The sequence below is a fragment of the Mchenga conophoros genome, linkage group LG5 (genome assembly GCF_057382185.1).
Source record: "Mchenga conophoros isolate Kocher_MC1m ecotype Shallow Benthic linkage group LG5, M_conophoros_male_GT1.1, whole genome shotgun sequence".
In the NCBI taxonomy this organism is placed as follows: Eukaryota; Metazoa; Chordata; class Actinopteri; order Cichliformes; family Cichlidae; genus Mchenga; species Mchenga conophoros.
In genome coordinates this window covers 24,463,784-24,489,161 of record NC_140530.1, presented here as the reverse complement: position 1 = coordinate 24,489,161, position 25,378 = coordinate 24,463,784, and the positions used below count along the sequence as shown (strand labels likewise).

General features: G+C 40.6%; 3 protein-coding genes across 4 annotated transcripts; all 3 read right to left on the bottom strand.

Moving 5' to 3' along the window:
* Window positions 1–455: 455 nt before the first annotated feature.
* Window positions 456–3,101, bottom strand: cplane2 (ciliogenesis and planar polarity effector 2). Its single transcript, XM_085274455.1, has 5 exons — window positions 2,765–3,101; window positions 1,524–1,676; window positions 1,241–1,365; window positions 1,005–1,144; window positions 456–804 (listed from the first exon to the last, which is right to left on the bottom strand). Exons 1-5 carry the CDS (start codon window positions 2,874–2,876, stop codon window positions 585–587), a joined length of 750 nt encoding a protein of 249 aa, XP_085130581.1. The 5' UTR covers window positions 2,877–3,101; the 3' UTR covers window positions 456–584.
* Window positions 3,102–3,493: 392 nt separating this feature from the next.
* LOC146574626 (heat shock protein beta-7-like) lies at window positions 3,494–4,477 on the bottom strand. Its single transcript, XM_085275586.1, has 3 exons — window positions 4,347–4,477; window positions 4,006–4,139; window positions 3,494–3,670 (listed from the first exon to the last, which is right to left on the bottom strand). The coding sequence occupies exons 1-3, from the start codon at window positions 4,423–4,425 to the stop codon at window positions 3,536–3,538; spliced, it is 348 nt and encodes a 115-aa protein (XP_085131712.1). The 5' UTR covers window positions 4,426–4,477; the 3' UTR covers window positions 3,494–3,535.
* Window positions 4,478–6,307: 1,830 nt separating this feature from the next.
* epha2a (eph receptor A2 a) lies at window positions 6,308–19,503 on the bottom strand. 2 transcript variants are annotated; one of them, XM_085274450.1, is made up of 17 exons: window positions 19,276–19,501; window positions 18,417–18,484; window positions 16,321–16,957; window positions 12,726–12,881; window positions 12,288–12,620; window positions 11,763–11,890; window positions 11,443–11,620; window positions 11,223–11,325; window positions 10,898–10,950; window positions 10,683–10,808; window positions 10,399–10,584; window positions 10,250–10,311; window positions 9,698–9,907; window positions 9,360–9,509; window positions 8,906–9,099; window positions 7,908–8,063; window positions 6,311–7,359 (listed from the first exon to the last, which is right to left on the bottom strand). In XM_085274450.1, the coding sequence occupies exons 1-17, from the start codon at window positions 19,349–19,351 to the stop codon at window positions 7,251–7,253; spliced, it is 2,925 nt and encodes a 974-aa protein (XP_085130576.1). In that variant the 5' UTR covers window positions 19,352–19,501; the 3' UTR covers window positions 6,311–7,250. The 2 variants fall into 2 exon arrangements, with proteins under 2 accessions (XP_085130575.1, XP_085130576.1); XM_085274449.1 differs by having other exon boundaries at window positions 6,308–7,359; window positions 10,250–10,584; window positions 19,276–19,503.
* Window positions 19,504–25,378: the final 5,875 nt, after the last annotated feature.

Here is a 25,378-nt window from a genome sequence, read left to right as displayed (position 1 = left end):
ATTGTTCGATGATCAAGCTTCAGAAGCTTTGCAATTTTGAGACTGCTGCATCCCTCTGCAAGATATCTCACTATTTTTGACTTTTCTGAGCCTGTCAAGTCCTTCTTTTGACCCATTTTGCCAAAGGAAAGGACGTTGCTTAATAATTATGCACACCTGATATAGGGTGTTGATGTCATTAGACCACACCCCTTCTCATTACAGAGATGCACATCACCTAATATGTTTAATTGGTAGTAGGCTTTCGAGCCTATACAGCTTGGAGTAAGACAACATGCATGAATAGGATGATGTGGACAAAATACTCATTTGCCTAATAATTCTGCACTCCCTGTATATCCTGTCACCAAAAGATGTTTTGAGGTGATATTAATAATCCAAAACTTTCTTTTCAGTTTTTTTTTTAGTATTGGACTTTATTTTTTATTAAGTATTACTGTTTTTTTTGGGGGGGGGGGGGGGGGGTTTAGAATACATAATTTGGAGCCAAGTAATGTAGTATCATCATCTCAACATGAGCCCCATTCAGAGGTGAGCACCCTCATCTCTGGTTCAGTCCAGGCTGTTTAAAACAACGTTCATTTTTAAAGCAGAGTCACTGTCTCCTGTGAATGGTGGCTGGCTGAGCCAGCTGTAACGCAGTCCTGATGCCACAGGTTTTCTGCAAGGCAGTTGAGGAGCGAGGCTACGTCGCCCAGCCCGTCTGTGACCTCCCCGCCTGTACGCAGTACCGGGATACCCCATGTCTCCTGGAAGTCCCTTATATCTCTCTCTGCCACATCACAGTGCATGAAAAGGTCGAATCTGAAGGAAACATTAATTAAGGATATGTTTATGTAAAGAGTGTGTTTGTGCCACAGACTCATCTTAGTTTTTTTGGGGGGGTTTTGGCACTTCAAAGTTGTGCCTCCTGGTCTTGTAGAACCACAGATGATCCCATAGAAAAGTGGATGATTACTTCTGATTGGCATTTCCAACTATTTGTAAGGAAGATAAAAGGATACTTGGTGCCAACCACAATTTTCACAACACGCCTGACAGATGGCTCGGACCATTTGGCGAGCTGATTTGGCAGATCATCAAATGATGTCCTGTCTGTGAAGGAGAATAGTAAGAGGACCGCATCCACTTGCTCCTTGCAGGACTGGAAGAGAGAAAGGAGATCAGACAAAACACAGAAATCTGTTTGTTTTCCACATCTAGAATAATTGTTTTAGTCTTTGCTTTATCTCATTCATACTGGAAGCAAATGGTCAAATCTGCGTAAGGCGTTCTCTCCACAGTCCCACAGCTGAAAACGGAAGAAAAGCACTCTGCTGCTTTCTTTTAGCTTCACTGGCCAATACACCACTGTTGTCTCAATGCCTTAAGCAACAAAAGATGACAAAGAATATTAGTGACATTGTCAGCCTCTTAACTTTTTGAAACTTTGTAAACTACTTTTTTTTAAAAAGGCTCACACTTAGTTCTACGTAATCTAGCTAAAAATCTGTGTTTTTACACCAGCAGTTTGAATGGCTTACCTGTGGTTTCATGGTGCATGCTGGGAATATTCATGCCTGCAAGACGTGCAGCAATAGCAGTTTTCCCAACTCCGCTCTTACCAGAGATGAAGATCTTATAATGAACTGTGTCCACAGCTACATGTGGAGGCATCACTGGAGACTCCAAAAGGCCTGAAAAACACATTTTAAAAGGACCACTAAAAGAAATTGCACACCTGAGTCAGGATAATAGAATATGATATAGGGTTAATAGAATTTGTCTTTAAAAGCACCCCATTAACATCCAGTGAGTGACCGTGGAGGAAAGTCCAGCACTTTTGGTCATCTCTGGACATCAAGAAGAACTTTCAAACCAAACCAAAGGGTGGAGCATGTCCCCGACTACTTGTGCTACGTGTGGCCAGATTTTGGCATTTCTATCACAAGTGACCCCAGGAAGAATAGCAATGCTGCAGCTAATGGAGATCTTAGTAAACTAAACTAAATATGCCACTATGGCATCATTCTCTCCCCTGTTTATCTCCTTGCGTGTCATAAATCCATGATTTAAAATGCTGCCATGTCTTCTCAGCACACCCCAAGTGTATCTTGTAATCTGCAAACATCATAATCCACAGAGACTCCGTCTGTCCATCACAACTGCAAACAGGAAGGGGCCCAGAGACTTTCCCTGATGTGATCCCAGTCCCACCTTAAGGCTTGTGGCTGTCTCTGTCCTCATAGGTACCCATACTGTCCATGGTTCATATTTCACTCTGTCACACTGGTGCCTACTTAGCAATGTATGAATAAAACCGCCAATTTGCCGCAGCTGATTGTTCACCGAGAAATGGTGCAGCTAAAAATATAGTCCCCAATATGTTTTAATCCAATATTTTACAGCCTCGTGGGTTGCTTTAATCTATTTATAAATTATTCTGGGTTTTTATCCTCCACAAACAACAACAAATGGGGAGTTTGTACTTCATAAAAACCCTTATGTTGAGGTTTGAAATAAATGCACATTTATTCGCTAGCTACTTTTATAGCTGATTTCCAGTGAAACACAGATACTGCCTACAAACGTTTTTGCATTTGTCTGATGAGTGGCTGCACTTCAAGTAGTCTCAGTCGCAATAAATCGGCTGCAAGAAGAATTTGCGGTATTTCTGAATACTTATACTTTTTTTTCTTTACATATGAGTGCGTAAGGTCCCCTGGGGGAGAAAAAAAGACAAAACTGTTGTAATTTGGAAACATATCTATTTAGCTGACATTACCAAAGTTTCTCCGTCTCTTCTTGTGGAGGATTTTGCTGAAATACTCTTTACTGTCTTTATATCGATGCCAGTCTGCGACTACGACTGATCCTGGGGGAGGAACCTTTGCCATGTCGGTTACAAAGCTACAGCATCACACAGAGCTCGGGTTTGTCGCTTAAAAAGGCCAAAAGTCGGTTCCCGTCTGGGCCAGAGGATATTTTTTTAAACGTTGTCTTGTTACAGACTTGAACTGCAGTAATAAAACATTTAAAGCATCCACATCAATCACAAAAACCCCTAAATATAAATTATAACAACCGCTGTCCGCAAAATGTAAAAACTTCCGTAAACTAAAGCGTCCCTTGACAACCTATGTCGTCACTTCCCTCAAATTGTGGTGTTGCCTTCAGGTTTACCCGTAAATACTCTTTACTACTTTTATTTGCTTTATTCCGTTGTAGATGAAATAATTCAACGTAGTTTTTTGTTGGATATTTTACAGTTGATATTTTTTAATATGATAAAGGTTACTTACTCTTATTTGCATTTATTTCAACAACTATATGTTTCAGTATATTTCCTTCCCATTTGAAAATAAATGTTACATTCTAAAAAAAACTTTCCCCCAGTCCTTCCCCCGGACACTTGAGGTCGCTAAACTCCATCGAACTCTATTTGTAAGTCACTTAATGTTGAGGTTACAGCAGGCAAAATACAACGGAGCAAAGAAGACAGTTCAAATAAAACGAGGCTTGATGTGTTTTAATTGAAATGCACAGAAATTATACACTAACACACTCTGTGAGCCCTGACAGTCAGGAGCCCACCGCTCGCCATGGACATGCTCAAAGATATGGGGTCCACATCAGATGGCAGTTTGCACTGGTGGGAAAAAGTATTTGTGACTGTTCCATCTTCACCCAGCTGCACGGCAAAAACAGGTTATGAGAACAGAACAAAGCAGAAAGTTAAACCATCAATGAAACCATCAAGCCATCAAATTCAAAGAAAACACCATAGAGACAGCAAAAGATATAAATCCAAATTTCAGGTCCTGAATCAAAAGTGTATTGTTTCACAACAAAAGAAGACAAATAGTTCTAAAATTTAACACACAATCAAACAACTAAAGCCAGTGCATTGCTTTAATTTCATTTAAATAAACGAATAATATAACTTAATAATATAACTCAGGCCATCAGTTAAGTTACTGTCACAGATAACATCTGATTTTACACCAGCCTGACTGCAGGGCTCACCTTCTCTGCATGCACCTCTATTAGGTTGTTGGAGGATGTAATGATGACATCCTCTGGAGAAAATTCACTCACATCAAGAGTGAACTGAAAAATGTCTCCAGTGATCTGCACCTTTCCTGTAGGCTGTAAATGATCTGAAATAGTCATTTATATAATAGAGATTTTAAAATAAAATCCACAACATTTTGATACATATTGATTTAGTTTTTTCTTTAGCTAATATGTTCCCTGCAGTGCTATAAATATATATATATATATATATATATATATATATATATATATATATATATATATATATATATATATTAAAGTATATCTGTGTCTGTTTTTGTCCAGCTGACCTGTAAATTTGTGTTCTCTGGTGCTGTGCTGATTTAGCAATCCTGAATCCTCAGATAAATTTCTCCCATTTTTCTCCATAGTAAATTCTCCTTTGTCTGTCTTAAAACCTTTACCATCATGCACTGAGTCTTTTATAGGCTACTGGGAAATTGTGTGTACCACCGGGTGTGGCTGTGGCTTGGTCCCTTAATGATCCAGCTGGACTGGAACATGACACCGATTGTAGATATTTAATGTGTCAGAACTGTTGTTGAACTGTTGTCAAGGGGGTCTGACATTTTTAGCCGCACCCATGACTGGGGTCCATGTGAGTCTTTGTGTCTATGTGTGAGAAAGGGGTGCGGAGATGTTTCTGTGTGAAGCAATATACTATAATTATAATAATTATCATTGTGTGAGCTGCCAGTCTTAACTTTAAGCCACAAAGGTCACGTTATCTTTCATAATTTATAATTTAACTGTGCTCGTTTTAAGGATGTGTAAGGGGGATTTGACACAAAAGACCCAGTGTCAATGAGTTTCCAGTTAAACTGAGCAGAGGGGTGATTAATCACAGCTGTGGGTATGAAGGAGCACACTCATGAGTAAGTGTGACATTTTGGCCCACCTTGCCAAAGTAACGAAGCCTTATCAATTCCATCTGCATGACAAACACGGCAAAACAAGCTCTGTGAGGCTGTACCGGCGAATGAAAAGCAAAACACACTGATAAAAGCTGGTTTGATCATCAACTAATTTATGGGTTCATATCATGTTGGGTCCATGTTGGGATGTTACCCTGTGTAAAGCCTTTTAGAGGGGCATGTGCATTTGCTAAAGTAAGTAAGGCCACTGAGCCTTAGGCCTTTAGATAGGCCTAAGAGCCTGGTCTGAATATGTGTGCCTGTGCACCGCTCTGCTCTGAAATAATTAAGAACTAGGACAACTCAACCTGTCCCCAACACTATTTAATAAGACATTGTAATTTGTAAGCCACTATCTTTTACTTTTCTTGGTTTTTTTAGTATGATTTCCATAATATAGTGAAGAAATTATGGTGTTGGATTGTTAAAGCACTGCAAAACCTGAATAAATCAAATCACTTTTATTGTCACATCACATGTGCAGGTACACTGGTACAGTACATGTGAGTGAAATTCTTGTGTGCGGGTCCATCACACCATGCCCTCAGTTTTTGTGTAGCACACTTGTGTGACATGCTATTACTGAGTGTAGTCTAGAAACAGAGCAACTATTAGCTGCAATGCATAATGATGATGCTTTTACCTTTTGAAAAGGAGACTGAAGGTTTGATTCACACTCTTTGTTGTTGCAGAGCTAATGGAATAAGACAAATATGAACAAGTATGAAGTATCTTCTTTTGGCTGCTCCCTTTAAGGGTCATCACAGCAGCTCATCTGCCTGCATGTCAGAGCCACCATCCAACTTCAAACCCTACATCGTAGCAGGCCTTAAATATGAAGTGTGTTTAATGTAAGCACATCTGTAGCAGTGAATACATCTTAGATTGAACAGACAGCAGATTAGGATAGATTTTGATTGAGCTTCAGGTTTCCAGAAACAGATGATCACAACACGTGGAGATTGGGATAGTATGGAAAGATCATTGCAATGGAGACAACGCTCAAGTTCAAAGAAAATTTCTGCATACTTTGCAGAGAGAGGCACTATTATATGGACGACATGGTGGTGCAATGGTTAGTGCCGCCCCACACAGCAAGAAGGTTCTGGGTTTGAATCTTTTGGCCAACTGGGACCTCTTTTTGCAGAGTTTGTATGTTCTTATGTTTTTAAAAACATGGCCTTTTACTTTTAGGTGTTATGTATTAATGTAATTTAATATTTTCTTGTAACTACAAAGTAGTACAGCTGAGGCTGATGGAGAGCTTTTTTTGTTTTACTTAATGATAGCACTAGTTGAAAGTTCAGCTGATGATCAAAGTTTAGGAAGACTATGTGCATGGTCATCCATCCGGAAGTTATTGAAACCGTCTGTCTGACCCACAAATGTCAACCTGCTTGTGTTGCTTTAAAAAAAAAAAAAAAAAAAAAAAAGCAGCAGGTGATTCATTGCCAGGGGACCACAGTCGTTTGAATCAGCTTTCATGCCAATCCATCCAGCTTGGTGTTGAGCTATTTTAGCGGACTGTCACACTTGCCATCACTACAGCCATGAGTCTAAAAACACATGTTCACTGCTGCCCAATACAAGAAAGCGATACAGTTACAAGGCAACTCTGATTTTATTTAAACACGAAATACACCACCTGTGCACAAGATCAGAGTTATCTATCATGTAACAATTGACATAAATACAAAATAAATAATAAATAAAAAAATGAACATTTGTATTAAGACGTAATGTAAATAAAACAAAGAGATGCGTGGTGTGACACAGAGACTAACTAAAAAAAACAAACCATAAGAATGTGATTCTTTGCCCTGAGAGGAATAACAATTCCTAATTTAAAAGAAAGTCTCACTGATCACAAGAAGTAAACAAAACAAATTTAAGGATTCAGAATCACCGGCAGGATGCTGAGTGCTTCTAAGAAGTCGCTCTTTATCATTGAAGAGCCTTAGATATTTCAGTCTTTCAGGAAATGCAGGGCCGAGCATTCTCACATTATCCCACATTTGACCCTCATTTATATCATTTTATTTACTGCATTGCATAACTTGCTTATGTTCGACATTATAAACACTTTTATATAAAGATAAATTACTTTTCTCTTATTAAGTACATGAATGGTCTCATTTTGAGTCCTCTCTGAGGGTCCCTTTCAGTCATACCACACTGCTGTAGTGTAGCTCAGTTCCAGCCCCTCCACTTCAGTCCTTGTCTTCCATGAGTGAAATGGCATGGTCGGTCAGTGCACTTTGATTTGAAGGAATGCTTAGATCACACGGCGAACACGCTGAGGGAGCTCGTCTCGTCTTTCAGGCCCAGGATGCTGTATGCTATCCGTTTCATGTGACCAGGCAGCCTCACTCCGATGTTCCTGATGTCTCTGAAAATGACACATAAGTATCTCGTGAACACAGGATTGAAACGACAAAAAACAAAACAAAAACAAATCAAAACAGCAGAGCGGTGGTGTATGTGAACACATTTTCAGGGTGTTTTAACTCCTTTAAAAGGCAAAGACAGTTTATATAAGTGGCTTAAGGGTAATATAAAAGTTGTACCTACACAAAAAAAATATGTACAAATGAACCAAACCATTATTGTTTATTATTTCAAATGGGCTTAAAATGGTTTGTTTAAAGCGATGTTGTCATTAAATGGTTACTTGGGTTTATCTGACAGGGCTATGGGGCATATTTCAGAAAAAAAATGCCTGTGAGCCACTCATGCAGAAGTAACAGCAGCAGAGAATGAGTGGAATGACATGAGTGGCAGAGGGGGAGCAGAGTGCTCATGCATTCGCACGCTGGTTAACAAATGTTCAGGCTGACAGTCGGACACTTTCTCTGTGTCACTGAAAAAATGTGCAACGGTGCCGGATAAGTTAGTACAGCATGACGGAGGCTGCACCTGTGCCATGTGTGCACTTACTCATGTCTCAAAGCGAGCACCTGCTCCATGGTCGTTATCCCAGCGCGAGCGAAGCTTTCCTTGTACTGGCTCATTTTGATGGATTCCAGCCACTCGGGTACCGACCTGAACATGGTACCGTCGCCGCCGCTGGTGCTGGGCAGCCGGATGGAGACGCTGTGAGGAACAAAATGTAGTTGGATTACTCATCATTAACAGTGTGTTTATGCAAGCTGAGTACATGTGATGATGTTTGAACAGGAAACAACCTGTTTTATTGTTTTAAAGTCCACTTACAAGCTGTGAGTTGTGTAACTTTACAATCCACTACAGTCTCTTTATTCTCTCTAAATATGGCCTGTGATGCTTTCTATATTAAACATAGGCCACAGTTTCAAATAGCGTCCAACCAATCCCTCTGTGCTGAAAGTTCAGGCTCGGTTTCACAGAGTATTTTCCATTGACCTTTGTACCAATTTCACTGATAGCAAATATCCTTAATGTGGTCAGCTCAGGCACACTGCTTTGGCTGTGAGCTGTTGTTTAAGCACCATTTATGAGGAGCAGCCAATCAGAAGAAAAGCTGGCATGTTTAGGACAATAAGTGAACTGAGGATCTGCACTAAGGCCCGGTATAACATAATTAAGGATTATTTTGCACTGTGAGCAATTAAAAGCTACTAAAAACTATGAAGTTGGAAGTTAGCATAATCACTTTCTTTTAACACTGTCCCCAAATGGTTTGAATTTTTGGAGATGTAAAAACAAGATCAGTAGTTTTATGAAGAACTACGGTACTTATCAGAAGAAAATAACTGGATAACAACCAGCAGAGACTCATTGTTTCTTGCCAAGGAATAATTCCACTCATGCATACACACAAACGCATCTATCTGTATTTGTACAGATCAAATAAACAAGATGTAAAGCAACATGTTACACTTCCCCCTGTTTTTGTTTAAAGATAAAAAAAAAAAGATGGAAGGCACATTCCTCCCTGTTATTTATTGTGTTCATACCGTGGGTCAAAGTCTGCGATGGTCTTTAAGGATTCTGGGCTTTTGAGAAGTTTGTCCAGAAAGTTGACGATGTCTAAGAAGCGAGGTCGCTTTAAGCGTTCGTGCAGCCAACACTGGAGCATGAGCTGGTAGATAGCGGATGGGCAATCCATTGGAGCAGGAAGCCTGAAGTTCTCGTTGATAGCCTTCATGACCTGGGAAGGAGTGAAGGCAGTGGTTAGATTAATCATAGACCACTGCCTGCCATTGCTACAATAAACTGCTGTGCTCATATGTTGACATTAACAGTATTTAACAGATTTGAAGAGGACGGTTGGAGACTACACTGGATGTCTGGCAACTTTCTATCACCGCATAGCTCACGCAGACTCTCACTGCTAATATACATTAAAGTTTGACCCTCACAGGCCAAAACAATCCCTCATCTCCACGAAAAGTGGCAAATGAAACATACCTCGTGGTTGCTCATGTCCCAGTAGGGCCGTTCTCCAAATGCCATGACTTCCCACATGACAATACCAAAGCTCCACACGTCGCTGGCCGAGGTGAACTTCCTGTATGCGATGGCCTCTGGCGCAGTCCAGCGGATGGGGATTTTACCTCCCTGACAGAAAAAAACATTAACAAATCATATTTAATGGGTGAAAAGAGTGGAAACAGGACATGCTGACAGTCTGGATACTTAAGAGTGGAAATACAGCTAACAATAAGGCATTTCTTACTAGACCAAAAAAATCCAGTTTAACTCTCTTTTGCTACGTTTGCATTGTGAAATGTAGCTGTTAGACTTACTCTGGTTGTGTAGGTGCCCTCAGCATCATCTTCCAGCACACGTGACAATCCAAAGTCAGACACCTTACACTCCAGGTTGTTGTTGACTAGAACGTTTCTTGCTGCCAGGTCACGGTGGACATAGTTCATGTCAGAGAGGTATTTCATGCCAGCGGCTATTCCACGCAGCATTCCCACAAGTTGGTACGGAGGAATCTCTCCATCACGGCCCTAAAATGAACAAAAAATAATTGCGATATTATTGTTTTTTCTTTGTCATTCTTGTTTTTACTGGGGAAATGTAGAGGAATGAAACAAAACGTGGAAAGAACTTGGTGATATAACATAAAAGCATAGATAAAAAAAAATGTTGTAGTTTCATTAGTCTGTTATCCTTTGTACTGTGTATACTGTTTGTACATGAAAGTGAGTCAGGCTTGAGACAAATTAATTAATATATATATATATATATATATATATATATATATATATACATATACACACACACACACATAAAAGATTACAAAGTGATGATTAAATAATGAAGCTATTTTTCCACTAGCATGCACCTACCTTCAGATATGTGTCGAGAGCTCCGTTCTCCATGTATTCAGTCACTATCATGGCATGTTTAACTGAGAATATAAACACAAATATGTTTAATGGAGGAAATGAGTACAAGAAGTTAACAGATATGTCGGCTTTTGAGAACATTGACTCACATTTGGTGATAACTCCCTCCAGGTGGATGATATTCGGGTGTGAGAATTGACCCATGATGGTGGCCTCACTCAAGAAGTCCTGCCTCTGTTTCTCCGAGTAGCCTGGCTTGAGGGTCTTGATTGCTACAGGCACCTCGCCTCTCCCGGGAATCTTCATTACACCCCGAAACACTTCCCCAAACTCTCCTGATTGGCAGTCAAACAGCAGGTGGAAATGTTAGAAAGTCCGATCTGAGAGTTCATAAAAGTGAAGGAATGAAGGAGATTTGAAAACACCTACTCACCTACACCGATGACTTTTTGTTTGCCGATCACACTGGGGTCAATTTCAGTGACAAACTTGTGGATGGCAATATTAGGGTCCTCATAGGTATGTGGATCAATGTACGTCTTGAGAGGTTTATGTTGATCTGGTGAGAAGATCATAATCAAAAAATAAGCCTACAGTTTCAATAGTCAACCTACTTTCTGACTCTTACTGCAGCTGAGCTTTGCAAACCTGTTGAAAAGTAGGGATCCTCGGGTCCTCCTCGCCTGCGAGCGTTCAGTCGCCTGAGAGGAAAACAAGATTAATCACCAGAGGACTAGGTAGAATACAGAGTGGCTTTTTAAACAATTGCAGGTCAGCTTGAGCTGACAAAGACAAAGGGTGTATTCAATAGCAGCACCAGTTATTACTCATAACCTCTCCCTGAGCTGTCATGCCAGAGTATCCTTCATTTACTTGAACTTGTGGCACATAATCACACAGTTTGCATGGCTGTAGATAATATTTATCTGAATGACACACATTGACCGTGGATATGAAGTGTACAGTTACCAACCGTTTACGCAGCAGCAGGCCAGCCACCACAACAAGCAGAATAACCGCTACTCCGAATACAGCTACCATCACCATGGTGGGCTTGTTCCCAAACTGAGGCTCAGCTGTATAAATGACAGAAATACAGACCTGTATCAACTCAAGTAATTAAAATATACACATGTATAGAGAGATGTTTGAGAAACTGTTTTGGCTACTGTAGATTTTAAGGCTGCTGGTACCTAATGGAAAAGTATTAAACTCATGGTCGGCACTGTAGCTGCCAGGGTTGCCTTCGGGGCCCAGAGCATGGACCCTGAATGTGTAAGTAGTGGCTGGGATGAGACCATCAATCTGCACAAAGCTTTTGTCCAAAATTAGGACTTTGTAGGTGGTCACATCACCCTCGGTACTGTCGTCCTACAAATTAAAAAAAAAAAGAAAGAAAGAAAAAGAAAGGAAAAGGAAAATGGATTAGAATTTGAAATGAAAAAAACAGCCTCGATTTTGAAAAAAGGAGGGGAAAAAAACAAACAAAAGAGCCCAAAGCTCTCCATCGTACTTTTCTGCGGTACATAAGCTCATAGCGATGATTGATGTGGGCTGGAGGTCGGCGAGTAGGAGTCCAGGACAGAAACAGACTGGTGGGGCTGCGATCATCCAGATGGATCTCCGTCACCTTGGGGGGATCTAACGGTTGGCGAGACAGAAAGCAAAATAATGGTTAGTGACTAATCATAGTCTTTGGAAAGGACATGTGGAGATGAAAGCCTCTGGGATTCAGTGGGTCAGACTGAAGTCCTCTCCTCTGGATTGAGTCTGTCTTTTGCAAAACCCTTTAATTTATAGCTCTGATATTACATGAAAATAGCTCCAAAGTTTGTCACTCTTTTAACCCTACTCTTCGGTTTAGGAACCTGGATACCCCTTCTCTCAGAAGATATATGAAAGATGACTTTCTGGGAATACGTCATTAATATTACAGAATATGTCACATTGCAGTGTTTACCATACAACAGTGGTTGCCACACATACAGCCCCAAAACAATAATCATATAAAGCCAATGTTCGAAAAAGAAAAGCTCACCTGTGTAGTCCAGAGCAGTGGTGATGGTTGCAGTGGGCCTCTCGGCACTGAACTGCGACACGCCACTTTGAGCCTCTACAGTGAACGTGTAGTTGAGATGAGAGTCCAGGTCACTAACAACAACTGTGGGGTCCTGCAGGTCCGTAGGTCCTGGCTCAAAGCGGATCTTCTCGCCGCAGGGGATGCAAGAGGCCTCGTCACAGAGTTTGCACACCACACTGTACATAAGGTCACTGCGACCCCCAGTCACCAGTGGTGGGCTCCAGAACAGCTGCAACTTGCCCTCCCCTGGCAGAGTCATGGAGGTAAGGTCACGAGGGGCACTAGGTGGAGCTAGGGAAATAAATAAATGACACAGAACAGTCAGAAAAATACTTCAAAATACTTTCCATGTGATAAAAGTAATTAAAAAAAAAAAAATCTGAGTCAGGGTCTTACCGGAGCAGGCTGATGTAGGAGGGTCTGAAGGAGCCCGGAAGAAACCTTCTTCACACAGACATTCACTGGCTCCGGAAGCAGAGGGCTTGGTGTTATGAGGACAAACCTGACAGAAGTTGTTCGATACAGAGGGCTTGAAGTATCCTGGTTTGCATGCTGTGTGTGAGAGAGAGGGGGAGAAGGTGTGTGTTGGTTTAAACATGACATATGAATCAGACAAACACAGGAAGGAATGAATGATCAAAATGCAAACAATAAGGCTCTCTCTGTGTTACCAGCCATTTCCACCCGACAGGAAGCATTTGTTGTGAGTAACCCATAATAACAGAGTCTTTGTACCCAGAGGAATGAATAGGGATTTCCCTGACGATCTGCCTTCACTCGCCTGTTTTGCCTTGAGGCCTAATCTCAGGTCGCACTGCCAGTGTCAACCGGATGACAGCATTAAATCCATCAGGTGATCTGATCTTCCCTTCCCCTGTGAACCCCTGGCTCATATTCTCTGGCAGTTAACATTTACGGTCTTGCCAAAGGAAATGGCACATTGGACACTGGTGCAATGCTGTAGCGGGCATTTCGCCACATAGATAAACAGCCTTCCAGGGCATGAGAGGTTAACGAACATGCAGACAGGACAAAAATCAGAGCGCAGGGTTAGAACTGCAACTCCGTCTAAGGCTGATGTTTCCTCCCTTTCTTCCTTCCTTCCGCTAACCCCCGACATCAGTCACAAATTACAGCGACCCATTCTGAATCAGGAAAGAGGAAGAGCTGGACAGGAATATTTTTTGCTCTTTCATGGATACAGATGCACATATTTTCTAACTGAGGTAAGCCCTCAGAGCACTGTTAGAAAAATAGATTTTATCTTATGAAAGAGCTCCTGTCTCTGGTTTGATTCTGCAGTCTCCCTGTGGTGCAGTCTTTCATCTGGCTCCTGTGCTGGTGGTCAAAGAAAAGAAAAAAAAACAAAAAAAAAAAAAACTGAGTGAACCCTGGATTGAAGACGCCAAAGCAGAAGGACCTTTGCACCCCAACTACTGTTGCATTGGAGGCGAAGGTGCAGATTGAGATTGAGTAGGAGGGATAGAGATGAATGGATAGAAGATGGGGGATGGGGTAAAGGTCTGGAGCACCAACAGAAGTTCTCTCTGGGGAGTCACTTGGCGGCAGTGGGGGTGTAGCTGAGGGGCTTTTTTCCCCCCCTCCGCATAAGAAAAGGAGGCCAGCCCATTTTATCTTGAGCTGGAGCAGCAGGACCTTTGTCACGTACCAAAGAAACCCCAGCCCCATTCATCTATTGTCTCTGAAATTGGACAGAGTGGTGCTATAAATATGTTGTATTCCTCATTATATAGCTCACAAATAGCAGCATGTGTGCCGTGCAAGAATACAAACATCATTAATGCAAACTTTCAGATTTTCATGTCAGTACTTCAGCATTTCAGTTTTGGCTTAAAAACGTGTTTTGCTCATGTTTAAAAAGGCTAGTTTAAGAAAAAATAAAACTTTTGCCCAACTTTTGTCCTCACTTGTTGATGGAAAAATGTGCTTCCAATTGTTCTAGGTTCTCTTTGACTGCCATGCATGTGAAAAGGACTTATGTTCCGCACTGATGCATCTGTTAATTGAATCCGTTTTTCACTCTTTGTACCGGCCCATTGTTCTAATGAGTGGGAACATGGATTAGGGAGCTCGTTGCGTGTGTTAACAACCGGATGAAAGAGCAAAAAGAAGAGCATGTCATTGGCTAACAGCTGTCCTGTTGCTCTACTAATCCTTTTGACCAAATTACACTCCACACCTAACTAAGCGGCCACGAAGCTAACATCCCTCACACACCAACTGTCGGCGCACTCCCCACCCTCTGACTCAAAACACGGGCAACCTGCTTATTTGTGTCAGTCAGCATTCCTCCTCATCTCACTTTACTTCCTTTTCCCTTCGAGGCCACAATTTCTCTAGTTATTGCAAAAAACTGGAATAAGGCTTTGTTTTTTTTTTCATATTAGAAGAAGCTACAGCATTGTTTATTTATACAAGAAACGTGAACAATTGTTGCAGTCATAAAGATTTCCTGCCTTCTTGTGCCAACGTTTCAGGTGCTTGGCTCAGGCTGCAACATTCCTGCAACTCCCTAACCCATAAATAAGATTCATGCTTTGAAGAGCTTCCAATCAGTTATTTGTTTCATTAATATATAGTGTGGAAAAAATGGTGGTAAATGTTTCACAGCTATTAAATGTCATTGTTTGTATGACCAGAAGTTAAAAATCCAAAGATCTTTCACTCAAAAAATTATTTTTTGATGGATGGCCATCTTAATGACCGTTTAATTCTGTCACCTGGTATGACTAATATGTGCTCTTCTTGGAAAAGACTCAAAATGAAACCAATCTCTGCCAGGCAAGGTGGCTCAGACCATCAAGAGTCATAAACCGCAGCTTGACTCAGGCTAAACTATAACAGGCGTGTCAACCTCTTCCCTGTAATCTGTGGTTCCTGTCGCCTTAGCAACTTGCTCAAAACAAATTCCTGTGAGGAGAAGACATACCATTAAGGTAGTCATTCTGACACATTCACATTCACCCGGCCCTTCCTGTAGTCAGTCACTTCTGTAGGTGACGCCAGGATAAAAGAATTCCTTTCAGAAATCCCCACAGCCTATCGTGCCCTTCCTCCTTCCTTTTCTCTCTGCAGCTTCTCTCCTCCCACGTTTCCTCCAGACAGTCCAGTGCACCACACCCCAGAATGCCAACGCACAGGCCAACTTCTGCATGACCAGCATGAGCACAAACACTATGAACCCCACAGCTGTGTGTTTTTGTACTGACTTTACGCACACGCCGTCTTTCTCCAAGTACATACCACAAACTTTTTGCACACTTTACCTGAGCTTGGTTGAATCGGCAAAACCTCCTTAGGTTAAAAATTATGTAGGGTTTTTTTTAACACTTAAATGATTAAAAGCTATGTATATCCACTGAAAGGAAATATAATTTTGATGAAAGCCATTTTTTTGTTCTGTTTTTTTAAATTGGAAAAAAAAAATTTTGCTAACAAAAATCTGTTATGTTTTAAGTTTCCACTCTTAATTGCATTTAAAAGCTTCCAGTGTAGTAAAACAACCAAAGTCCACAGCTTCTTTTACTGTACATTATCACCTAAAGTCACTGAGCTATCCATAAACTAATGTCTCACCCAAGCCTCATTCCTGAGACCTGAGTGGAAGGCAGGGGAAATAATGTGCCATTAGCAAATAAAGACAATAAAGATGAGGTATCAGTGGGAAAGTGACGAAATGTGATATGGAGAAATGTTTGATTGCCTTAAAAGCTTAACAAAACAGGTTTGGATATCCGTTTCTTCCGTTTTTTCCCATGCCCAGCCCTGCCTGCTGTACCTTACCTACAGTATGATATGGAGCCTTTTTTTGCACAAGACTTCGAAGCAAACAAAGACAATTCACATTCTCGTGCACTCATTATTTCCACCATGACAAGTAAGTGGTTGAAGGCGTTTCATTTGCTTTAACTCACAGAATAACACAAACACGTCTCAGACAAGAGTGTTGCATATTTCTGGCAGTGCTTACCTTGGCAGGAGTCTCCTGTGGCTTCGTAGCCTGCGAGACATTGGCATTGAACCATGGGAACCACCCATTTACCCTCAGCTGTGCAGTAGATGCGCGGGGTGGCCTGGCTGAAGGCATTCTCTACGCAGGCTCCCTCAACCTGCCTGAGAGCATCTGCCACCGTCTCTGGGAAAACTGCCAAGCTCTGCACGGTGGATGGGCATGTCTTGTAGTAGACTCGGACAGAGAGCAGCGCCACACAAGCGCCCACATCCTGAAAACCCAGGTAGAAGCCTTTCTTTGACAGCGGCCCCACAGTCTTCGTCTCTGTGTTCACCTTTAGCACCCGGCCCTGAGTGACCTCGTCGGGAGCAATGGTGGCCACTTTGCGGAACTGTCCTTTACGGAAGTTCGTTCCCACGTCAGCATCAGCCTCTGAGATGAATAGGTTGAAGGTTTCTTTGCAGCCAACAGACGCACCACCAAAAGTGTTGCAGTCTCGCACGACAAAACTGAGCTCCACAGAGACACGGCTTGTGCCCGGGCGCCGCTGAATAAACGTCGTGCGCAGCCAGTTATCCTGTTCTGTAGTCTCTATGCTACAAACACTGTAAGTGTAAAAAAGTGTGCCATTCACCACTGTCTGGACAATTTCCCACTGCAGAACAGAAGAAGATAAAGAGACAGCAAAAGGGATCAGTGTAAGGGGGGTAAAGTCGCACACAATGATGAAAGGAGAAAAGGCATCTTTTCAGGAAATAAGTAGAAGCTTTGTTCTTTCCAAAAAAAACCCACTTTCATTGATGAGACACCTCTTCTTTCATGCTTACTAAGAAGCTTGTAAAAGTGCAGAAGTGAACTGGAGCTTTTTTTTTTTCCACGCTTAAGGATTATTGGCCTGGACATGTGCTGCGCTCACGACGTGTGTGGTTTTCCACTAACGCACAAGCCTGCATGTGTGTGAGACATAAATCCAGCAAACACTACTGTAGAACACCAACTAACATTTACAGCAGCTAAATGAGCTTTATGAGCAGAGTCCTGCTTAAGGCATGGCAGCAAAATTGGCAGCTATTAAGAGTTTTTTAAGAGAGAGAAGCAGAGGGATTAAAAGCCTAGATTAACCATTAAAATTCAACACCTCATATGTTAGCAGTTGGGAATGGGTTTCAGGAACTAAATCAATTCTCCCACTTAGACAACTTTGGGAGCAGTTGGGGGGAAAAAAGAGGTGGCAAATGTTTGGAGAAAGGTAATTTGTGCCAGTACATTAGAAGAACACTGCTTTAGGTACCTTCACTGAATCTCTTAAATTTTCAGTCAAATTTTTAGGTATTTAGTTCTTATTATTGAGGACGTCTGGCTGGTTAAAAAACAAAACTGCTGAAGACAAGAAGCCATCCCTGGTACAAATTAAAAATAAACTTTTTAAGCGTGAGAAAGTTTCACGGCAACCGTAAGCTTTAATAGACAACGGGAAATCCTATCCAAAACAGCAACAATCTTCAGATCTTTGAGAAGAAACGTAGCCCACACAGTGGAACCGGCCATGTCCTGTTGCTTTTTTAAGACAAAAAGCCACTGAACTATAGATAGGCAGGAAGGATGGTTCTGCACATATGGACCACATTTTTTGTGTTTTCTTTTAGTCATCTCTTCATATTGTACACATTATCTTGTTTCTGTCATCTCTAAATCCAGAAAGGAATCATGAGAGGGAGGGGAAAAAAATCATCCTAAAATTTGGTTTTATGGTTTGGGCTTGGAGTGAAAAACAATCTGCAGCTATTGTGTAAAACTGTCTTTGGTACAGTAAATTTAAATGTAGGTTGAGCCTTGACATTTTAACTGCATTCATAAGTTCTTTATGAAAGGGTAGCGTTAACACAAGACTAAGCTGAGATGTGCCAAACCTCATCTAGCTGCCACTCATTCCACCTCTCCCAGAGAGCTTTTTTAGAGGACTGAATGAGCAGAGAGAGTGAGAGAAGGAGAGGCCTTCTGTTATTCAAATTCTTGAAGAGAAATTTGTGTGCTTGTTGTTCTGCAAAGCGAAAGGCAGCTTAGATCCATGAACCTGCAGTCTTAAAAATGCCTGCTGAGGTATAAATACTCACTCCGTTCTCATATGGCGATGTCAACCATCCCAACTCTGATCCCGAAGCTCTCATATCCAGCAATACTTCTGCAGGAAGAAACAAGAATAAATTGTTACAACAGGGACATAATCAAGTGATATTAAGATAGACACAACAAAAAAGTGCAGCTAACTAATTTTACCAATTTAATTCCCAGCTGGAAAAGACAACTGTGTGTCTTTATATTAGTTATTGGCTTTGTGCTTTTATTTTTGCATGTACAGTAACATTGTCTGCATTGATCTCTGGGTGCCAGCAGCTTTATGGGGGGCGCATGCCATGCTTTCTGACGTTTTAATCCAGCATATCGGCTTAATTCAAGACTTCATTGACCGTGTCCTCCAGGTTCAGGATTCAGGGCTAATAATGCCTGTGAAAGGCGTGGGCAGTTAAATTGCCATGACGAGAGAAATACATGTATCTCCTGCACAAGTGAATTAAAAAGTTCAACAGGTGCCCCTTAGGCCCAAGGTTTAGCAGTATCACTAATAAAAATCTTTTTTTTTAATTAAAATAAAATAAATAAAATAAGACTTAGGCCTATAACAGAAAAGTAATAATAGATTTGAAAAATCTATATATTTGTTTCCAGAACCGTATAGCGAACGGACATCAAAAATACATCGCTCTTGATTTTAAACAGCTGGCTGACAAAGAAAATTACAGTGAAACTATTTTATTTATTTATTTTTAATGAAGAATAAAACATTGATAAGGACAAAAATGAAAGACAAAACTCAAAGAGTTCAAATTCCAGCCGAATGATTCACGGGATGCGGTAAAGCCGAGCTAAACTTTAATCTCTTATAAAAGTAGTTTAAAAGAAAAAGTAACTTACGTTCTTTCGACTGGAGGCTGAGAAATACTCGGTTAATAAATAAAAACAAGAATAAGTTGAGTCCACGCAGCTCCATAGCTCCATAAAACTTTTAAAAGTCCTGCTCGTGTATCCTACAGTCAGTCGCTCGCTCGCTCCTCCGTCCACCCTTCGGCCGACACTTCTCAGAATTCCTCACTCCACCGGCTGAGCACGAGCTCTCCAGTCCTCGAGCCCATTGAGAAACAGGTGGCGTCATCGCCCCGCCCCCCTTGTCCTTTGGAATGTGGAAGTCTTCCATATTTGGCGTTTGGGGCTAGGCGTCTGAAGCACCTGTTTCATTGAGAACGAGAGGTTCTTCTTCAACTATTACTCCTTCTTCTTCTTCTTTAAGTATTGGTTTAACCAGTATAATTTTTATAGCTTATATCTCTCAGTTTCTGTCAGCGTTAAAGCCGGGTAAATGCACACTTCTTTTTAATTATTGTTGATCATATATGTGTTAAGTATAAACATAAATATTAATATGCAAACACACATACTAACAATACCAATTATCCTACAACTCAGCGTCTATTCCTATTGTTACACTTTTGCACCGATAATCCTGGCAGCCTCTTGATGTTTATGCTTCAATAGCCTACCTAATGCCTATTATTTATTTTTAAATGATGTTTCAATGACTATAATATTGACTGTACATTGGATTTTATAGGGTTTATTTTTCATAATGAATAATTGTTCAAATTAAAAATGATACTGAAGTAAAATACTGTGCAAAACAGTAGTGCAAATGGCATTTTAGTATATTTCACCAATGTCAACAAATGGGTCTACACAAATTTAAGACATATTAAATTTACATCTGATCTTTAAATCCCATCTCAAAAATATTGTGTTGGAATTATATCTGTAAAAGTGTCTTTTAAAGTCTTTACTACAGGGAGAACTAATCCATCTTATCTCTTCCTAATTATACTATAGTTGCCATGCTTTAAGCAAATTTGAACAAAGAATACATATAAAATTAGCTTTAGTTTGTTTTGTTTTGGGGGGTTCAAAATTTGCATTGAACTCTTTTTATTTCTTTCCATCTGTTGCTAATGTAGCTTTAGAGTTTTGCACATGATATAGGAATTCAGTTAAAGATTAAGCATCAACCTATGTAGATAAACAGCTAATAGTTTTTTCTCTCTTTTCTTTCTTGCTGTGTTTGATGTTAAATCTTGTCTAAAAAAAGATGTATAGCCAATGTTTGATTATGTTCTGGAATTGTTTTTTACATTGATTTCAAATGTTTCCATAAAATGTCAATAATACACTACAAATGTTTTTGGCCTTTTTAAAAGTGAGTTTAAGTTGACCATCGTCCAAGTAATTGCCTGAGTCCTTCTCCACATCCCATCCAGGGCTTGTCTTTCCCACGACTTGTAAAGGAGGGGTCAAGTAGGGGGGTGGTCTGGTATGAATATATGACTACTAATGAGACAGTCCTCATAAAGAACCTTATAATTTGGATATGAATATGCGACCACAAAGAAGATCTAACAATAACATCACCTAGCAACTCTTATCTGGAGGAATTTCAGAGTCAAGTCTTCTCTGTGAAGCAGCATGTACTTGGAGAGAAGAGCCCCTCAGGCTTAGAGCCATACACAGCCAACGGTCCTCACAAAGACCCCTGTAAAAAAAAATTTAACTGAAGAGTCAGACAATGTCTTGTCCAGCGCTACCCTACACGGCCATTAATCATACAACAGACAAAATGAAAGATACCACTGAAAGAAATAGATTAACAAGTTAAGTGCGGGTTGAGTTACGACTCTATGACCCTCCTTCAATTGCTTATAAATCAAAGTGTATTTTGGGCTGATAAGAGTAATTCTTTTAGGCTATTTTTACAGCTTACAACAATTAACAGTGAACTTTTTTCACTGTTTTTTCACTTCAAAAAAGTATTCTAAATGTCCCTCCATTTGGTTTCTCTCCATCTGCAATTTGTTAATGACTCCCCATACACTTTCTTCATGTCAGTCACTCAACACAAGAGACTTTAGTTTTGCAACTCTCTTTAAGAAAAAAAACATTTGGTCTGGTTTTCAGTCTCAAAGAGCCAACATCATGCTTAAGATCCACAAGATCTCTCATTTTCAAATCCTCCAACACTCTCTGTTGAGGGTGAACGGCCACTTGAAGCCAACTTCAATCTCAAAAACCTAAGCAGACCTTTTCCTCCTCTCTTTATTGATTTTGATACACACTGAGGTACGCTTAGGTGTTATTTTCAAGTGTGTTAACGCTTAGACTGTGAGAAGTGGCCTCTTGTCAACCAGTTCTCAAAGGTGTCAGAGGTTAATACCCTCTCTAATACAAAAGTATGCAAATGCTTTCATTACAATACAGGCTTCTTTTTAGCCACCGAACAGAGCATGTAACCTTCTGGAGAGTGGACTGCCGCCTCAGATCGCTCAAACACCCTCCCATCACAGGTCCCAGGCTTCTGAGGGTGATGACAACACAAAAGTACTTCACACTGGGGGCTGGGCCTGCATTTTGTGGGTCAGTGAACAACAGTCGTGGCAGCAACACCATGTCATTCAAACCTGGCTCCCCCATACCCTCGCTTTCCTTACACTTTTTGTCGTATCAGCAAACAGAGAAGTGGAACACCACTGAAAGCACTGGGTGTTTTTGTGTAGCACTAACATGAAATGCACCTACTGTTTTCCACCACACTCTCAGTGAGAGCCCCCAAAACCCTTGTTACGAAATGATGAGTTCACACGTTTGTGCATGCATTTTTATGTCTATCACCTAACAGTGAAGGAAGCCCTCTAATCATTTACTTAAATAAAGTAGCAGGACTCTATGCAATTCTATGAAAAACCAAGCACATCCTTACTGCTTCCATAGGAATTAAGACTAGTAGCAAAGTGCTGCTGATAAATTGCACTTGATTAACTCAAGTCAAGGCAGTTTTCTGGAGCACTGAGGTGTGTGTTAATACACTGCCACAATCTTTCAAAAAGTGGACATCCCAGCAAACTCACTGCCTCTTCTCTGCAAAGTTTGCAAAGTTGCATCTGAACTAACTGCAAGACTTCTGGCTATAATGCACAATGCCAAGTAGGAGAAAACCCAACAAAGCATATCAGTGCAAATACCTCAAACCAGCCGTCAAACACGGCAGTGAACGGATAAGGATTTGGGCTTGTTTTACAGTCACAGGCCCTGGGCACATTGTAGTTGACCGTGAACTCCTCTGTATAGAAAAGTATTCTAGAGTCAAATATGAAGCCATTTGTCTGTCAGCTAAAGCTTGGCCAAAAGTGGATCATGCAACATGACAATAATCCCAACCATAGCAGCAAATCTACAGCTAAATGTCTGAAAAAGAAAAGAATCAGGGTGCTGTGATGGCCCTGTGAAGGTCCGGACATCAACCTTCAGAGAGCTGGGCATAAATAAATGCTCACAAACTGAAACAAGAGAGACTGATAAAATCAAAGTGAAAGTGATTGCTTCAGTATGTGGTCCTACAAGCTAATCTTGGGTGAGTCCTGTGAAAAATCACTTTTTCTTTTAAATAAGTGTAAATACTAATGACCAACAATATGAACTTACATAATAAAGACCATTGTCAGTTTTACATGATTAAATTACTGTTTTGTTTACTTTATTTGCGAGCTGCATTTGTTCCACTGGGTAGTTTAATTTAAAACCACTCTTCATTATTATTTCCTGTGTGTTTGTTGTATTTTTTGGTCTTAATTCATTTTATGACAGAACAGTAAAGCAGACAGGAAGAGAGGGGCAGAGAACACTGGAAATGACATGCAGGAAATGGCCTGGGCCGGAACTGAACCCAGACCCCTGCTGTAGCCTTTCGGCATATGGGTCGCCCTCTGGACTGATCTGTACTAGCATCCAAGTATTTAAATCTCAACTTGAAATGTAACTAATTACTACTGCTGTAAAGTAAATACTGTACAAAATACCAAATAATTTAAGTGCAGTGAAGTAGAAATACAAAGTAACATAAAATGGAAATATTAAGGTAAATACATTTACAAAATTTGTATTCATTTGCTGCATTATTATAGTCAAAATAACTGGCTTTAAATGGAACCAGTAGTTTACTTAAACATGTGGGTTACAGTTTCAGTGAAACGGCTGCTTTTTTTAAGAGGTTGTTGAGATGACTAAATCTGAATCACAGGAAAATCACTTCAGTTTCAGTTACCACTTTATGAGAGACATGTTTGAGATAATCGTGCTGCTTTCAAAAGGGTTTCTGTGAGCCTAAAATCCTTTAACTTATCTGATGGAAGAAAAATTGCACCATGCGTGTGTTGTGTTTCACAGCTTGAAAAGAATATAAAACAAAAATCATGTACGGACAAATACAGGAGTTATCTCAGCTCCGTACAAGAGCACAAAGTATGTATGTCTTCACACAAGCAAGGGGCAGGATGTCACCGAAAACTAAATAAAAACCACAAAACCTCATAATCTCACATTAGGTTTTTTTGGGGGGTTATGTTTTTTAAAACACCCATTTATCTGTCTTACAAACAGTGAATAGATGCTATGGAAATGTCTTTATTCTTCACTGTCTGTTATCTGAAAAGGTTGTGCATCCCCCCCCATGTCCTCAGTGATTTCCTTTTTAAAGCTCCACATGCCACCACTGGAAATACTGCCTCTCTGAACTGGAATTTGGGGCGGGTGTCTGGTGTCTCTGTGCACTATGTTATGTGCAACATAGCACTTGGAAACAAAAGGAAAGAACACGCTCAGACAAGTTTTGCAATATGAAGAAAAGAAATGTGAGAATGTGGTTAAAACACAGAAGCATTACTCATACATACATAGGTTATGTCTCCTTGTGACTTAGCCCCAATCAATCAGCACTGCCTGCTTCAAAGAGCAGCTGCAGAAAAATCAACACAGAATACGGGCATTTTTTTTTTTTTTTGCAAGAACAGAAAGTAATACAGTTTGACACATTTTGTCTCACCTTTGAAATATAAAACCGTCTGTAATTAAATTTACCTTTAAAGCTAAACATCAAATAACAAGTCTGAACCAACTTTAAAATTACTCGCCGGAACAACCAGTCATTTAAAAAATATGAGCCTTTGTTCATTGCTCAGTATTAAGTTTCCTTATTAGCATGCAACAGGTTGTGTATTCGGATTTCTCCCAGACTGCGGCTGCTTTAATCCTACATGCCTGAGAGTGAGTTGGGGGATGAGAGCATGACTGAGAGTGAAATCTCCTTCAGTAAAGACCCGTGTTAAATGTAATGGGTGTTGGCAAGGGGGCCTAATAAAGATGACGGCACGCATTCATATGCATCAGTTTGTGTGCTCAGCTTGACAAAGTCTGCCCCGCAGGCTTAACAAAGGGGAGGAAGGAAGCCAGGGGTTGTGGGGAATGTCTGGGGGATGTGGGGTGGCAACACACACACACACAGACGGTGGCCCTCCAGCTTGCTCTCAAGTCGAGGTTATAGCTGTGACAGCTGGCCTAGCACACTCTGCATGGGCTCTTTTTCTTTTGCAACACACTCCCCTCCCCTCCGCACACACACAGTCTGTGACACACACAAACACAGGATGCTCCATCCTGTTGACTGTTTACACTTCACAGTAGCCAGCCAACTTGGGAGGTTTGATCACCGGCATTACAGCTGTTTGTAAGGTAGTAGTGAGGTTATTTGGTTTGTGTGTGCCTCCTGTCGTAATCATAATTGTAGGTTTAGGTGGTTCTTTTATTTATTTATTTATTCTTTTTCTGTAAGCCCTGTTATGTTATTAACTACTAGCTTAATAACACGTTAAAATCTTCTAAAAGCTGAGGTTGAAAATTTCATTTTCATTTCATTTCATTTTCATTTATTTATTTATTTCACACTTGGTACAACAGATCAAACAACAAAATTATTCCATAACCTTGGGAAAAGTAGTTTAGGAAGATTTTGTGCTGAAACGCTCCAAAACTCCTACTGAACATCTACTGAAGGATGCTGTGGTGAGATTGTTTAACAAGTACTTTGCCTAGAAGTGTCCAAATCCATGCAATACAAACACTTCCAGCTAAGTTAGAAAGTAAGATTTTA